The sequence below is a fragment of the Gallus gallus genome, chromosome 1 (genome assembly GCF_016699485.2).
Source record: "Gallus gallus isolate bGalGal1 chromosome 1, bGalGal1.mat.broiler.GRCg7b, whole genome shotgun sequence".
Classification (NCBI taxonomy): Eukaryota; Metazoa; Chordata; class Aves; order Galliformes; family Phasianidae; genus Gallus; species Gallus gallus.
In genome coordinates this window covers 69,953,173-69,969,875 of record NC_052532.1, presented here as the reverse complement: position 1 = coordinate 69,969,875, position 16,703 = coordinate 69,953,173, and the positions used below count along the sequence as shown (strand labels likewise).

At 37.7% G+C, this 16,703-nt stretch overlaps 1 protein-coding gene across 2 annotated transcripts in view; it reads right to left on the bottom strand.

Annotated features, from left to right (window-relative positions):
* ARHGAP8 (Rho GTPase activating protein 8) overlaps positions 1-16,703 on the bottom strand; it is a 76,768-nt gene that overhangs the window by 21,917 nt on the left and 38,148 nt on the right. For both annotated transcript variants that reach the window (NM_001204389.2, XM_025149094.3), the window contains exons 6-9: positions 15,113-15,199; positions 12,705-12,803; positions 11,446-11,556; positions 2,158-2,231 (exon numbers count right to left, since the gene is read on the bottom strand). In NM_001204389.2, the coding sequence (NP_001191318.1) occupies positions 2,158-2,231; positions 11,446-11,556; positions 12,705-12,803; positions 15,113-15,199 (371 nt within the window). The remainder of the gene's footprint in view (positions 1-2,157; positions 2,232-11,445; positions 11,557-12,704; positions 12,804-15,112; positions 15,200-16,703) is intronic.

The window sequence follows — 16,703 nt, the reverse complement described above, 5'->3', positions numbered from 1 at the left end:
GAAAAGTTTTCGTCTTTAAGGTGCCTGAAGCAGCATATCCGGAATACCAGAACAGTTTTATGAGCTTTAGTGGAAATTAAGATCTAGAGGCCTTCAATAAAGTCTTTTAGGGGCTCTTCATGTACTGCAGATCAGTAGATACCTTGAATAGCACAACTGGCAGCACTCCAATCCTTGGCCTTTGGTTGGTACAGGTATTTTGAAGATAAATCACCAATTTCTGTAGCCAGCTGTTCTGTACACAAGGAAGCCTACAAAAGCTACGCTCTGCTGTTTGTGAACTGAAATCAGGTATCCACTGCAATGGATCTCCCTCTTAATCTCCGATCCATATCATTAAGCTGCTTGCAAGGTATGAAAACCAAACAAAAATAAAACGTGCAATAAAATGTTCTTATTTACTACAGGAGAAACTAAAATATGGAGGAGCATAGTCCAGCAGTGAGGGAAAGATGCTGCATAGTCTGTCCTCATTTAAACCAGCATGATCTTGCGCTGATACAAATGAAGCCAAGATTTCTCAAGAGAATCTGCAACACAGCTGAAAAGTAATGTTTTTCTTCGCATTCCTTCCTCTCTCTTTTCACAAATGTGAAGCCTATTCAGTGCATGCTTTAAAAATGTTTGATATTTCTCTCTTAACGTTCAAATAAATTCAAATCAAACTCTAGTGGCAACAGTTAAAACAATCAGAAATCAACACTGAACACATTCGAACACATTTAAACACATTTGCAAGGAAAATGTACCTTGTTCAGAATAGCAGCTCAAGAATGCAGTTGAGGATGGGGAATATTGTGGGATGTAGGTTTGGGGTAAGCCTCTCAATGGAAGGCAATAACTTACTCAACATTTGTATTCTCTATTTGTGAGCTGTCAATACAAATAGATCTTTAAACAAGGAAAACCTCAGATGAAACTGTCATATATAGCAGGAATACAGAGCCGTGAGCCTGATTTTTGTCTTAAGAAAAATCATGTTAATCCTTAAAATTTGTTTAAACATTAACCAAAATTAATAGCACGTTAAGGACTAGTGATGTTTAATTAAAAAACAAACAAACAAATATGACAACCAACAATGCCACCTGCATCCCCACAAAAAATACCAGAACCAAACATTCTGATTTTCTTCACTTGCCTCTACTGACACATCTATTAAAAATTCACACTGTACTTTCAGAGATCATAGGAATCACTCCCAGTTCTAGCACTTAGCAGTGTTGCACCAGTCACATAGCTGTGTTATGCCCTGTTTCTTTTATTTCACCTGTAACATAAATGCATCTATCATTTGGAGTTGGTACTGTAAGATTTAATGAACATTCATGGAACTCTAACACCTTGGAGCAGGAAGAAGGATGGAAATATTACTCTCATCACCTTCAAAATCAGAGATTAGAATGTTCACATTATATAGAAAAAAAGAATGTCAGAACTGTAGCCTTATCCCCTTCTTCCTCCCTGCCTGTTTCTCCATCCCTAAGCTGGGAACACAGCATGCTTGCCCTACAGATAGCACGTGATACTTCCTTCCTCTATTGTGTTGGTTGAGTACACACGAGGAAGACCACTGTATAGCCAGCAGTGCAAAGTGCATCCCTCTTTGCCTTCTACGTGAAGGTAATTTGTGAACATGAGTTTTGAATGTTCTCATCTTAAATAAAGGTTGCTATAAACTGTATCCCTATATGTTGCAACCATAGACTTGCAGTCAAAGGGTCTGTAAATGCCAGTAGAAGTCTTTTGTGAAGGGAAGACTTCAGGCTTACTCCTACAAAATGCATTTTCTTCAGTGAGTTCTATAAATACAGAAGTTCTCATTGATTTTTGCTGCACGTTCTATTTAAAAGCCACAGTATGATATGGGTTGGTGATGTCTATTTCAAGACATCCTCTCTCACTTGCTATTCCCTAATCTTTTTATTTTATTTTTTATTTTTTTATTTTTTGTAGTGAGACAATAATCTGATAACAAAATATTTTCTACCAATCAAAGCTCTCAAGGCAACGCTCAATTGCCACCCAGATTTTTTGGATTTGAATACATCCTTCATTTTGAAGTTGCAGCAATAAACTTTGCTGAATCAGGCACTAAGGATTACATACTGCTGTCTTTGTTCTGAAAGACACATCCCTTTTTGACACAGAACTCACCTTTTCTTTTTAGGTAGGACACAGTTTCCTTCATTACTGGGGGAATTAATTCACCTCTATTTTTGTCCTTGATACTGTTAGAAAGACAGAAAAAAAAGAAAAAGTATCAGTCTGTAAGTGGTGTTGGCAGACAAAGAATCAAACAAAAGGCAGAACAGTCTCGGGAATAACCCTAGGGACTTTGAAAGCATGCATTTCCTTCCAAAAATCAAGGAGCCCACATCTTGGTGCCTGCACCAAACACAACAGTCCTGCACAACTACAAGAGCTGCAGAATGAGCCAAAGAGTTTTATTCAAAGCACATTCCTGAATGTTTTTTTTTCCTGCTAGAAAAACTGTACAACCACAAAGGCAACGCATATAAAGAAGGGCTGTTTGCTGAACCAAAGAGGAGCTGAAGGCAGAGTAGCAGAAAGGTGTTCCAGGCTGAATTTGCCCCCAGACAAGGTTGGTTTCTCTTTGTTCCCCTGGTTGGTGTGCCCAACAATGTGGTGGTGACACAGCAGTGACGATGCTGTCTGGATTCAGTTGCACACCACTGCTGGAACATGGTTTGAAAGCAGCTTGGAAGCAGACAAAAAAAGAAAGCTTGCATCGAGTGCGTTATAACAGTCTTGGGGAATGCTGCAAGTTTAGAAGCCTTTTATCATGCAGATTTTTTTTTTCCTTTCTTTTTAAGTCACAGAGTATGCATAAATAAAAGGATATTGCACTATTTATTCTGAATGCAAAGTGATGCAGTGAGATTGAGTTTATTAATGCTTTGAGTGATTCTCACAGAATTAGATTTCCTTTTCTTTCATGAGTGAGCAGCTGAGGCAGAAATTCAAACATAGCATTTTCTCAATCTAGAAAGCACAGAAAATTCTGCAATTATCTAAAAGCATGTCTCTAGTAGTTAGTATAACAAAAATACAGTCTCTGTCGAGCATTTTGATACATTTTTATAGAAATCAACAACAAAATAAAGGATGAATCTTGGATTTTAATGTAAAAATCAAATATATTTGTGTGAAAAAAATAATGTCCTATTTAAAAGGTGACCAGCTTTACTGATGAGCTCTAAAGCACCAGCACAAAACAGCACAAAGGCTGCATTATGAGAGGCTGCAACTGCTGTGGTTATTCCACAGAGTGTGCGAGGTGCTCACACAAGTTGATACACACAGCATATTAAACACACCCAGTGCTCCTGGCTGCGGTTGTGGCTGTAGATAGGAATGAGTCTTAAGAGTTTTTCTTCTCAAGGCAGCGTGATTTCTTCTCTTTCTGCGTAGACTTGCTTATTTTATTAATATAAACAACCGATACTAACTGGACTGTATTAGATACAGTTTCATAACACTTGCATGGAATGAGCCATCAATGATTTTATTTTGCATTTACACTATACGTAAACATATACTTTGAAATAAATGTCACAGCAATATCAGTCTGCATGGAGGAGTAGGGAAATTGTTGGGCCCTTGGCCATTCTACTTCATGTTTGTTTTCCTTGTGCCTAAGAAGGGAGATAGAAGAGCACGTGCAGACTGCCTAATTTTGAGACTCCACAGAGGAGGATGGTCACCCCAGGCTCACACACAGGGCTGGTGGGGGAGCTCTTCACAAGGGAGGCATCAAGATCCTGGCTTAGTCACCAACTTGCCCTGTGGTTTTACCTCTCTTACTCATAAACTGACAGGGGAATTAATACGCTTCACACTATTCGGTGTTCAACCACCAAGCAGTTTGATCTCATTCATCACTTCAGAGGCACAATGCTGAGCCATCAGTGCCATTGTTTGTACTGCTTCAAAGACCTAGACCTCCCTGCTGTTGGACAGGGAATAAGTTGTTCCTTCAGCTGCAGAACAAAGTTGATATGCTATGGATTTGTAGCCTATGATGTCCTCTGTTTCCTCATCATGTAGTCCTGGATCATTTTCCCTATGTCATCTCTAACCCTTATGTGGTATTTTCATTTCTTCCCCTCACCTCTTTATCTCACATTTCCTTATAATGCTAGGAACAACTCATAATTAATCACCATCTAAACACTCACAGGTGCATGAGCAGACCAAAAACAAACACAAAACTGATTTTATGCTTTAATTCCTCTCCTTCCAGCCAATGATTTCTAAAAGCTTGTAGTAGTAGTATTTCTGAGTAGCAGTAGTATTTGTGAGAGCCCTCTTCCTATGTAAATTTTGTTGACAGGAGTCCATAGCTTCCCTATATCAAAATCAATCCATTCAACATTTTTTTCCTGCTCCTATTCAACAAAGTATTTATACCAGACACTTAAGTGTATAAAATTCAATACTGCTTTATATGCATGTTAATATTAATTTGTGGAAACATCACTGCAACTACATCTAACAGGAACTATTTAGGAAAGAGGGATTTTCTTTAATGTAAGCAGATACAGGAATTCTACAAGAAATTACAATCCAGTTTCACATACTAAGTTTGTAACAGAATAGTTTTAGTCATTTGACCAAAAAGATTCTGCATACACATGTAATGCACTTGGGGAAAGTAAAAGACCAATGGCAAGAACTGAGTTTAATTCCAATAATCCTGAAGTCTGACCTTCTACATATTAGTAATGTGCTATAGTTTACAACTTTGAGCTTCAGATCAAATGCTGCAACTTGCTGTCTTTACATACCGGCAAGGCGCCATTAATTTCAACCTAAAACAGTACTGGACTAGCTGGAGTGATCATTCTTTGCTGTATCATCATAACTTGGCAATGGCCAGAAGAAAGATTTACGACCTGACGTATAAGACAAAGGACAATCTCAATCTTTCTCATTATCACAGACATCTTATGAGAGCTATTCCAAAGGCCGTGAGTGTTTTAGGGAAAAAAAAACTCACTAACTAGAGACAGTCATTGCCTGCAAGGCTTCCAGGTCCATATCTATGGCCTAGTCCTCAGTGCAGCATCCTCATCTTACCCACAGGGACAATCAGGTGCCTGAGGGAAATTACATCCCAGCAGCAAAATCCTCCCAGACACAGATATCAGTTCTGTCACTCTCAAAGTACCAAGCCTCTCCTGCTCCCTCCAGTTCCGATACTGCCTTCAATGAGCTTAGAGCAGTCTCACATGTGCTGGTGACACTTCAGAGTGGAAAGCCAGCCTGAGTGCTATAACCATGCAGTTGTGCAACGCTCTAAGAACAGCTCCGAGACCTGTGTTGTGCTTCCCTTCTCCCTGATTTCCATATAGACCACGGAGAGGAAAAATCTAAAAGCAGCTGTGCTGCAATGCTGTGAGCTTTCATCCCCTACAGAAGGAATGCAGCCATCTAAGCACAGAACACATGAGCCATGTGCCATGGCTGCTTCTGTACATGACTCACTTGGTCTCTTGTTTGCAGCAGATCACTGTTGCCTAACAAACCTGCCCCAAAATAGAAGAGAACAGGCAATTTTTCCACAGCCCACTAATAAACAGCAAGGAGGTTCAGGGGGTTATTTGCACTGCATGCAAAGTTGAAATTCCCAAGGTTGAAATAATAACCCCCAGAAAGTGTCTAAACAAGAAAAGGGTGTGGGAGACAAGCCCAATTTCAAGGTCAAATTTGGGATACCACTGAAGAAAAGCTTGCAGCAAATCAAGACAAGAGGAAAAATACTATAGCTTTTGTAATATGGCAGTTAAGACACATTCCTTGTGCATCAAATAATTTTGTTTCATGTGTTGAAGTAAGTACCTTAAAATTTTAGGGCAAGTTTTATTAAAATCAGTCAAAAGCCTAAATCACTTAAATGGGGACATCATCAAGACTTTAATTTGCTTGGAAGCTGTTACATTTTTATTATTGACAATTTGAGCTCATGGAACCCATTCTCAGCCTCTCTGAAGTTGCGCTGATTTGATTGTTTTTGCTTTCTTACAGCTGCTCACTCCACAGACACCAAATAGCAACCCAGCAGATTTTTATAAATGTTTTCTAATTATTATTGTTTCCTATAAATATGTTTCCTCATTTCAGTGTATAAATAGCAAACTGATTATTTACAGCACTTTCTCCTGCTGAGCACTAGCCTATCTGTCAGAGAGGTGAAACAAATAACTGAGCTATGATTTGTAATAATAAAACTTATGCATCATTTTTCTTTCTCTAGGAAAAAAAAAAAATCCAGTTTCTGCACATTTGCTGTTTTTGGCAGCATTCTTTTCTCTTGAAGGAAATGTTCCATTCCCGGCACATGAAAGAGGACCTCAGGATAAAATGTGTTTCAAAACAGAGTAGAAAATTCACTGAAAGTCAAATGCAAAGCTTTGTTCTGTTTTTCCAACACCTGAGAAAGCCGGAATGCATATTTTCACAACATTGCATAATGTGGGACACGTTCAACTTACTGGACCTGAGGTGACAGAAAATAATAGGGGCATTACCTCAGCTAATGTAAATCAGAGCAGCCCAGAGGTCAATGAAATTACACCTCTATCTTCCCTTTTGTGGATCCTGTCAAATAATCTGCATTTTTCTTGCCCCGTTCAGGATGGTGTGATGAGCAGCTGTGCTCTATGATGGACAATGCAAACTGCTTTTAGAGATCAGGCAGTTTGAAATGAGAGATCCCTTATGCTTTCTGCTTAAGGAGAGAAAGACATAAAAGAGCATTTCAGTGTACAGTATAGTCTTCTGTAACAGATTCGCATATCTGAATCATATTGCAACAATATGTTAGATTCAAGAGGGATCTATTTCAGTAAACACAATGGCTAGAGAGAATGAGTACTCTTCACTACCGAATATGTGATCAGTTACTGCAGTGTCACACATTCAATGACTCATTTTCAGACTGCGGACAGTTATCACAAAAGGCCTCTACACATTGTTCTGAAGTGCCATTAAGTATTCTTGGTTGATAATCTCTCTCTCTCTCCTCTTCCTCTCCTTTTCATTTTTTCCCTGCTGAGACATGCTGAGATTCAGTTTAGAATGCATTCTTCCTCCGTGGTCACGCATGCCCGGCATGCACAAGCAGAAAGATTATGCCCAAAAGAAAAGCACCCTGAAATGTTTATGATAACAATTTAACAAGCAAAAGCTGTACAGTTGTTGCAATTTTGTGCATTTTCCTCTGCCCTCTCTCCCCATCCATGGCAATAAATACAAAAACAAAGCATTCCCTGTCTCCCCACAAATGATATTTAATTTTAGATTTTAAAACCAATCAGAGAAAACAGAACAATGTCAACAGCTAGTCAAGGTCAGCTCTGTGTTCTTTGCTGGAGCTCAGCTGTAACCATCCTTGATTACAGAGGCAATAGGGTGCAGCAACAGAGGTTCATAGGAGCCTGCTGAACGTACAGCAGAAGACGATGATTCAGCTTGGCTCACACAGTCAATTATTAATTCTTTTTAAGTTCTGCAAATTTAGGAAACTCGAGCTGCATTTTTCTCAACACCACAAGTAGAGGGTGCCCCAATTTTTTTCTTGCTCTTTTAAACACAACATTTTACAAATGGCTTTTACAAGAAAAATCCTATTTTTTTTTTTATTTTTTTTTACCTTGACTCACAGTGCAAAGTAGTGAGGATGTATTCTGAGTAGCTAATTCCTGCTGCTCTTCATTTTTTGTGTGATTATAGCCAGGCAGAATGAACACAGAACTAGTCCTGCCTTATGACCACAACACATGAACATTCTTTGAAATGTCTGGATTTATAAAACTTAAATCTACTGGTGAGCAACAAAGTAATTTTCATAGCACTGCAATGCTATCCTTTGCAACTTAGGAGTGACTACAGACTACAACATTACAGCAGAGGGTGCATCCCTGTACACTTGCCCTTTTCTAACACTGTTCCTTGCTAGCCTTCTGCTATTATTCTCTACTGGAGACAGGATGTGAGGCTTGATAGACCTTTAAACTGGCTCATCATGATTCTTTATCTGCTCACTCCCTCTGCACATCAGAAGCCTGAGTTAGCAAAAGGATGTAATTAACAATAAACACACAAAATATTTTACCAACTGGTTCTTAAGTGCTTGTCAAACTGAAGCATGGTTTCCCATTAAATTATGACTGAAAAATCAAGTGTGGGCAAAACTTCCTCAGAAGTGTTCGGCCTGATATGCCCATGAAGATGGACATTGGTATCAGTTGTGTTATTTCACATTTTCAAGAGAATCACACTGCTTTCAACATGAGATCAAGTATTTAAATGTGTTTTGGGCCACTGAAACAGGCAGAATTTGGTACCCAGGGAAACCAGGCTGGAGGCCAAAAACACCTTGGAAAGACATTCAGCCAACTGGGCAAGTCTGCTCCATACACATAGGCACAAAGAATTAACCCAAGAGAGCACCTTTTTTTTTTTTTTTTCCTTTTTCTGTCTCCCATACTTTAATGAGATCCTATTCCCAATTCTTGATGATTTAACTGCCTTCATTAAGCTCATCTATTATTGTTTGAACTAAAGTACTTCTCATGTAAACTTCAGGAGAACTTGGTACCAGATTCAAGTTCCAGTTGTGAAGACCAAACAACAGAGTCCTCACAGGAGTTCACAATGATAAAGGCTTCAAACTCATGTCTCTGAGTAACAAGTTACACACTTAAATTCCAAAGATCTAAATTGAAATAAAGTTGGGTTAAGATCTTTGCTGAATCACTGTGTGAACAGCTGGCATGGGATAGCAAATTTCTGTGACTCAGCTCAGAACAGATCCCTGATCTACTGAATCCGTCTCATATCTTTACTGTCCTGCTCTCCTAGGTAAGATTCAAACATACCATGTAGGAATACTTATAGGTTTGAGAGAATCAGTGGCATTAATCAAAATGAATATTTCCCTTTAAAAATACTTGCTCTAATTAAGTCCTCTCCTGCACAAGATCCACAGTTTCTTCACAGGTTTCTGCTAATAGGCATTTGTAAAATTGGGACCACAGGCAGATAACTATGTAATCTATCTTCCTTTCTGCATCTATAGCATGTGTTTGTTCTGTGCCTACAGAGAGAGCATTGTGCATGCATCAAGCAGTAAAAACAGTGACTTGACTGTTCAAAATCCTTTCTACACATGATTCAGAGCCCCTCTTTACAGCTTCATTTATTCCATTGCACCATGCAACAACAGCACCTTGACTCACAGAAAAGTTCTTTTAAATAAACTATCATTTCTAAAGCTCCCCCTATTATTCTACACCTGTGATAACAGGAGTACATCAAAACTAGTACACAGAAGTTTTTGAAACACCCTGAAAATGTCTGAAGTAGCTATCTAGAATTAGGAGACACAAGTTAAATGCCCGAGAGTGTGCTGCTATAAAGTTTTCATACACACACGATTGGAATGACCAAAACTTCTTTCTACCCATACTCCTCGTGAGTAACACGGTGGCTGCTAACTGTGGTCAGGACAACAGCATTGCCTGATGTTTTTAGAGAGGAACATTCAAAAGGATGTGGGTTTTACTACTTTCCATATCCAGAAGTCTATCGTATCCAGAATCATTTCCATATCCAGAAGATATCATTGTCTAACATCTGATCAAAATTAGGCTATCTAGGAGGCTTTGAATAATCTCACTCACCATCTTTTAACTGCCTAATTAAAGATCATCATTCCAGAGGTGCTGAAACTGATGAAACTTCAGGATTATGAGTCTTAATGTTTCTTTTCTTAAACTACAGAAAAAGAAGTCCGCAAGAAACAGTCCTATAATGGCAATAACTTTTTCTCAATAGCACCACTGATAATACTGTTTCCACTTGACAGTACTGAAATACATGGCATACAGTGCACACATTCCCATAAACCCATACAAAATAAAATCTGGTTCACTCTGCGGCCTTTTCAGGAAACAGAAAGAGCCTCACCTAGGAAAAGGCTTCAAACCTGTATCTTTGCTAAATACCTGGGAGGTCACTGAAATTTTGCCATTACAGACTATAGAGCTCATAAAAGGAGAGGGAACAAGTAAAAGCAATTGATTCATCAAGAGAAAAGTTAATACCTTTTTCTGGTTCAGATTTTAGAAGCTCTCAACACATATTATCCTCTTTCCTTCATTATCTTTACCTTCTTCATAAATATGGCATATATTAATTCATTTACTTCTCATTTTGAAGTTGTAGAGGATTGACATCCTTTTTATACTCAGGAAGGCTGAGGCATGTGAGAAGGACATTGTTTGCTGTGAGAGGTTAGATAGAACTTACTGGACTTACAGGATGGACTGGAAGCAAGAAACTGCACGCCCTGATGCCAGTAAGCAGTCCCACTTTCACAATAGGAGCAGCAGCATAAAACATTGTCCTTCTTAATGACCCAGTGGAGTCCACTGGAGATACCTTCTGAATTAAGGAAGTGAGTTACTCATGTCTCAAGTGTTAGGTTGGATTCTAAAGAGGTATCATAAAAGTTAATGTCATAGCAGCTCTTATAAGATAGATATTGATTGTTCTAATAGCTGGCCTGCCACAGAGGGCTAATGTTTAACATTTAACAGGGGAAAATTATATTTTATATCTCATTTAAAGCTGAATCATTAGCGCCAGATAAGCAGACTTGGTGGGTGGGAGGAAATCCAAATGTCCATGGATCAGACAGACTAAATTGTTTTTTCTGAACGTGAACATTTGCCAGCTGCTCTTGAGGAAGAAGCCATAGCAAGATAGCTTTCCATATCTTTGACAGAAATGACTTAGTTACTTTTCAGGTTTCTTCATTTCTTTTCTTTTCTTTCCTTTTTTCCCATTCCTTGTGTTAAGTAAATCATTTCTTATACTGGATACCGTGCTGTAATTTACATAAACAGCTGTGAGGGCCCTTCTGTGAGAGTGATTGTTTTCATTCCATAGAGCTCTGATAAGAACAACACTTGGGCAACAAAGCAACAATATATAAAGGTTAAAGCATCCATTTTAGCTTTCTGCAGCCATTTTTGACTCTGAAGCTTTGCCATCCACCACCTCAGTAACTCCAAAACTATCTGCCAGCAACCACCAGCAGCAGGTGAGCTCGGGACTGTCATTTATGGGCAAATTTCTGTCCGCGGAGAGAAAAATTGTGCAGCAGTAGTAGCACTAACTACCCCAAGGATACTGTAAGCACGAAGACCAGGCAGGTCATAGGGACTGTAAGACCTGTCCCAAATTCATAAATGTTACTGCCTAACCCCATAGCTTTATGGCTTTCAAAGAGAATGAGAAACTAAACATATACTAAAAAAAAAAATGTCTGCAGACTTTGCGTCTAGTGAACCTGCACATTACAGAAAGCTGCGGGATATAGAAATCTTATATGTTAGAAATCTCATAGCTTACTATTGCAGGCTGACTCCAAATTGCTGAGTAGGTAGAGGTGGTCTTGGTGGAGGAACCTTAACCACAGGTGGCAGTTTTCCCTTGTGTTTCCCCCGAAGATTTTCATCATGTCTGTAAAAATCAAAAAGTCATTGATTTTCTGTGCATCACAGCCAACAAGTTACATATATGAACAGCTACCAGTTTTGTTTGTGATACTGAACTCCTGATAACAGTGTATATGCTGCAGGTCTTACAGAATTTATATTTACTATAATTTAAGCAGTATTTGTTGAAGAATTCTTCAGCAAGACAAAAAAAAGAGCTTTTCTTTCTTTCTTTCTTTCTTTTTTTTTTTTTTTTTTTTTTTTGCTGTAGCCAATTGGGTACAGTAATAAATGCGTCCAAAAAAATAGGAACACTCTATAATTTAAAAGCAAAATTCAAGCCTCTTTGCTACTCAGAATACAATTCTCCTCTCTTTTGCAACCATGCAATCTAATTTACAACCTCAGAGCTCTGAGGTATTTTCAGTTATTCCCTATTTACTCAGGTGTGTAAAAACCCACCTGGCATCAGTAACAGTTATAATCAAAGCTTCCAGTTACTTTCATTCAGCAGTGACATAAAATCATTTCCTGTCAGTATATCAAAGCATTTCCATGTAAGAGGAGCATTGAAAAGACTGTTATTGATACTAATACTCGCACTTGATAATCCCAGCCTGATGTACTTCTTCATCTTTCCCTCTCATACCCCTCTCCATTACTCCTCCTTAGCATGCATACATGCATCACATAAAAGTAATGGATCTGCTAACAATAGACATATCCATAAAATTCAAAATCAATTAACTCTTTGCTGACTGTGAAAGCTCTTCATAAATGGAAGTCACTTGATCTGTTACAATATGCAAGCAAAGAGGTCAGGGTTGTATTTTTGCTCATGACCATTATACTGTACTCCTAAGTAGTAGCAACACGTGGACTGGTGTTGTTAACACTCACACTGAGGCTGCAATTATATGAAGAAAATTCTTCACAACTGAGATGTAGAGGCTTCAGACCTGTAGAAAACTACATAGGGTTCTCCTGTGTGAACACGTGACACACTCTAGCACGTCTTACAAGGCAACGCAGATTTTGGAATAAAATCTATCAAGGTAAATTAAACTTTCAATCACTGAAGAAATAGGATCAGATTCTGCTTGGAATACAGTGAACATAACACAAGTGTACCTGAGGAAACGTGAGACAAAGTATTTGAAACTTGCCACGTACCGGACGACTTCTTGAGGAATATTAAGCTGGTCATATTTGAGATGTTCTCTCAGGTCGCTTAAATAGTTCAAGTAGGTGACTTTTTTCCCAAACTTATGGCTAAAAAAAAATTGGAAAGAAGTGTAAAAATCAGCATGGGAGAAGCATTTATGAAAGCTTTAGTTTCCGTTACAAAAATGTAAGTGCTGATGCAACTCAAAATTAGACTGTAATTGAAGCAGCAGGAGACATGGGATGTATTTCATTTTGTATGATCAAACATATACAGTGCATGCCTGAGAGTCTGATTTGAATAAAAATAACTGACTTTCGTCTGAATGTTTTTTGATTTGCATAGATATGAAAAACACTGCTTTAAAAGCCACTGAAAAACAGCTTTCACACAGCATTAGAAAGCTCACTAAAATAACTGTTAACTCTGGAGAAAACGTTGCATGGCCAACACAACGGTTGTGTTATTTAGATACTCCCTCCTACCAGAACACGAAATAATGGGACTACAGACACAGACCATAAAGTATTAAATGACAGGCAAGGTTTTCAAAGAATGGATAGTGTATGTCCTTCAAGTGCAGGGCCAGCAGATCTATCTGTTTTGAAAAGAGCCAGGTAGCTTCTGAACAATAAAGCTCTCTTGTTGAGCTGAACAAAACAGACTTCCAAATTTGATGCAAGAAGAATCACAAGTTAGGTTTCAAGTTCAGTTAGGTACAGTCCAAACTAATTTCATATTTTTCTGTGGTACAAAGAGTCCATCCTGTAATGAATTGTCAATACAAGTAGTAGGTGTTCATGATGAAAGCTGTACTTCGCTGCAGGTTACTTTGATAACAAAACTGGAGAAAAATTCCCTGGCAGTGATGAATTTATCACTGAGTTGTCAAACACGCATACGCACACTCCCTCTAGTGGGAGATGACACAAATGCAAGTCACTTGGGCATTTCAGAAGCTCTCAAGTCGAAAGTGCTAAACTTTGCCGACAGACAAGTGGTTTTATGACTGATAGACATCAGTCTACTTGTGTAGAACTCCAGATTTTTCAGCTTGTCTTTTTTCCAAGTCTTTTTTTTTTCTGGTCTCTGATTTCAACATCACACATAAGCCATGGGCCAATGAAGAATTCTCTGTAATTGACTTTAAGACCTTTTCAGAGTTAATTAATTCTTTCAATTATAATCCATAATTGTCATAATTACTTTTATTATTATTAACAGTGTAAAAATTTGTTTCTGTTGGCCAATTTTTTTTTTATTTTTATTTTTTAACAAGGAGTAGAGTGCTATCGGATTAGATTGCTTTTTTTCCAAAACCTTCTAGAAAACTCCTAATAGCCATCCTACAGCAAAGCAGGAACAACAACAAAAAAATCCATACAGTTCCTGAGGTAGAGTCAGCTACTGCACCTCCTGCTTCTGTCACATTTTTCTCAGCAGTGGTCTATGTCTTCGATTATTGACATTTATTTTACTTCTAGTTACAATAAATATCTACAGTCATTCTTCTTTCATGAATGATACACTACAGAATGAGTTCTAACTGTAATTCCTTAAATTTCACATGCCTCTTGTATGTTCTGATCTGTCTAAAATTTAAACTTTCCCTTTATAATTAATTAAATCACTACCCAGTCACAAAGTGCAAGTTAGCATAACTAGATATGTAGGAGTTAATATGGAGTTGATGAGGAGGTAATAGAAGTTGATTTGCTATGGCTTCTCAGGATAAGTGTCTTTACTCCTTCAACTCTGAGGACATTCATAATATAATCTGCAATATGTTAGAATTACTTTGAAAGTAGCAGAAGTTTGGGAGCAAAAACTTAAAGTCCAACTAACTTTGTGCTTATCAGAATCCATCCATCATTGCTGGTTCTTGTAGCTACCATTAGTTTTTACAATGAAAAGAATCCACTGGTAAAACACACCCACCATTATACTTTCTCTTTCAAATTCTTACGAGCACTTCAGGGCTTATTCATTAACTTTGAACACACTAGTAGTATCAATTCTATTCATCTCAGCACCTGAGACCAGACCAAAGGTTAGCTATTTATTACCTGCTTTACCATACCACCTAGTAACTCCAGTCACGGACTTAGTTTTTTTGTGCTAAGTGCTGCTAAACAAAACAAAAAGTCATTCATGTCCACAGAATAACTATGTTTTAAAGCAGTACTTACTTTAACATATCACTGAACCTTTTGTTAATTAAGACTGCATTATTTTAGAAAGAAAAAACCCTCTACCCTGTTATACATACTCAAGCTTGAGCTCATCTTACATATTAGTTCAAGCCAGTTTAAATGGGTGTTGTGCTGTTACTTGATATATTTTACCTCAAGCTCTTCAAAAGCAACCTGTAAGAGAACAAATCATCTTTAAACTACATAGGAGAACTGCCAAGTACCTTATAAGAGGTTTAAAAATATTCCACAGAATTTTTATGAAGTTGGTTGGATGTACAACATAGAGTGCTTTAAGGTTTTTCTTATACCTAGGAAAAGAAAATGAAATTGTTAGAAAATTTTTGAATATCATAGACTGTAGAAATGAATAGATATAACTGAATGGAAGGTATTGTTACAGAAATATCATACAGTGTTTTATTCAAGTACATTAAAAAGACGTAATTCAGGAGAAACTCAACATAAAATAATTTTTTTATTAAAAAAAAAAAAGGTTACTTTTGATGATACAGCAGTATTCCAAGATAACATTACTATAATCCTAACCAATGTCTTTTGTCTCAAGGGCTTAACATCTGGAGGGCAGAAGGAAAATTATGAGAAGAAGCAACCTGAAAAAGAACTGAGAGGAGAAGGAAGTCTTAAAAACAGATTCCCTCCATCTCCCTTTATTTTCTCCATAAATGAGATTCATACTGGAGAAAATTTATATATATTCAAGTGTAAAAATAAGACCTAATCTTCTTTCTCTTTTTTGTTGTCTTGGTAGTCATTTCTAAAGTTGAAGCCAATTATGCATTGTTTTATATCAGATCATCCTCTTTGTTTAAAACAAAACCTTTCTCCATTACAGCACTGCTTGAATCCATGTTGTCATATAATGGTACATAAACAATAGATTCTAGCAGGCTGAAACTGAAATGGAAAGTAGGCACCACAGGAACATGCTGATCTTACTCAACCTTACAGCAAGATGACACTGAGAAAACCCACAATCAAGTATCTCTTCATATTCTGTATATAAACTGTTGCTTAGAGCTTTGCAAAGTTTGCTTCAAAGCTGGAGCATCCTCCCCAGTGCTGACTCTTCATTGTTAGGAAAAAAAAAAATCATTAATTCTCAAGAAAAGCTTTTATGTAACAGATTATTGTAAGAGGGAAAAGAGGATCAACTTAGCAGTTATAACAGTTAAATAGTTGAAATAGTTTTTCCTTTTGGGTTTAAATGGGCCCGTGTCTGTGCTGTTTTTACGAAGCCAGTATTACATACAAGCAAATAAGTATCCTCCTGCACAACAGGTACTGCTGTAAATAACAACTCAAATTCAGTGATAAAAACTAAAAAGCAAAACAACTGAGTTGCTTTACTGAAGTAAGTCTGTTTTGCACCTCAAAGCAGAAGGCATAAGCCTCTACTTCTGTGGAAGTTTACATACTTCATATTTTCTTGAACTACAATTGAATGCCCAGAAGACTTCACCGAACTTTTGCCGTAAACCTTAAAACCAAGAACTACTCCCTTGAAATTATTCCAGTTGAACAGTTCCTTTCGTGATACTAGCTAATTACAATCTTCCTTTGTATTCTCCTCTTTTCTCTGACCCTCAAAATACACAAATGAAACAGGTCTGAAAGGTACTATTTTTGAGTTGTTTGGTTGTTTTTTTTTCTCTCTCTCTGGCAAGTACAGCTAAACATATATGCTGGACTGTAAATACTGTTGTGAGCTTCTCAGTGACTGCATGCTACAAACTTCAGCTGTGAATAAAATGATGGGTGTGAGGTTGCCTACTTTTTAAAGCTACCTGGGAT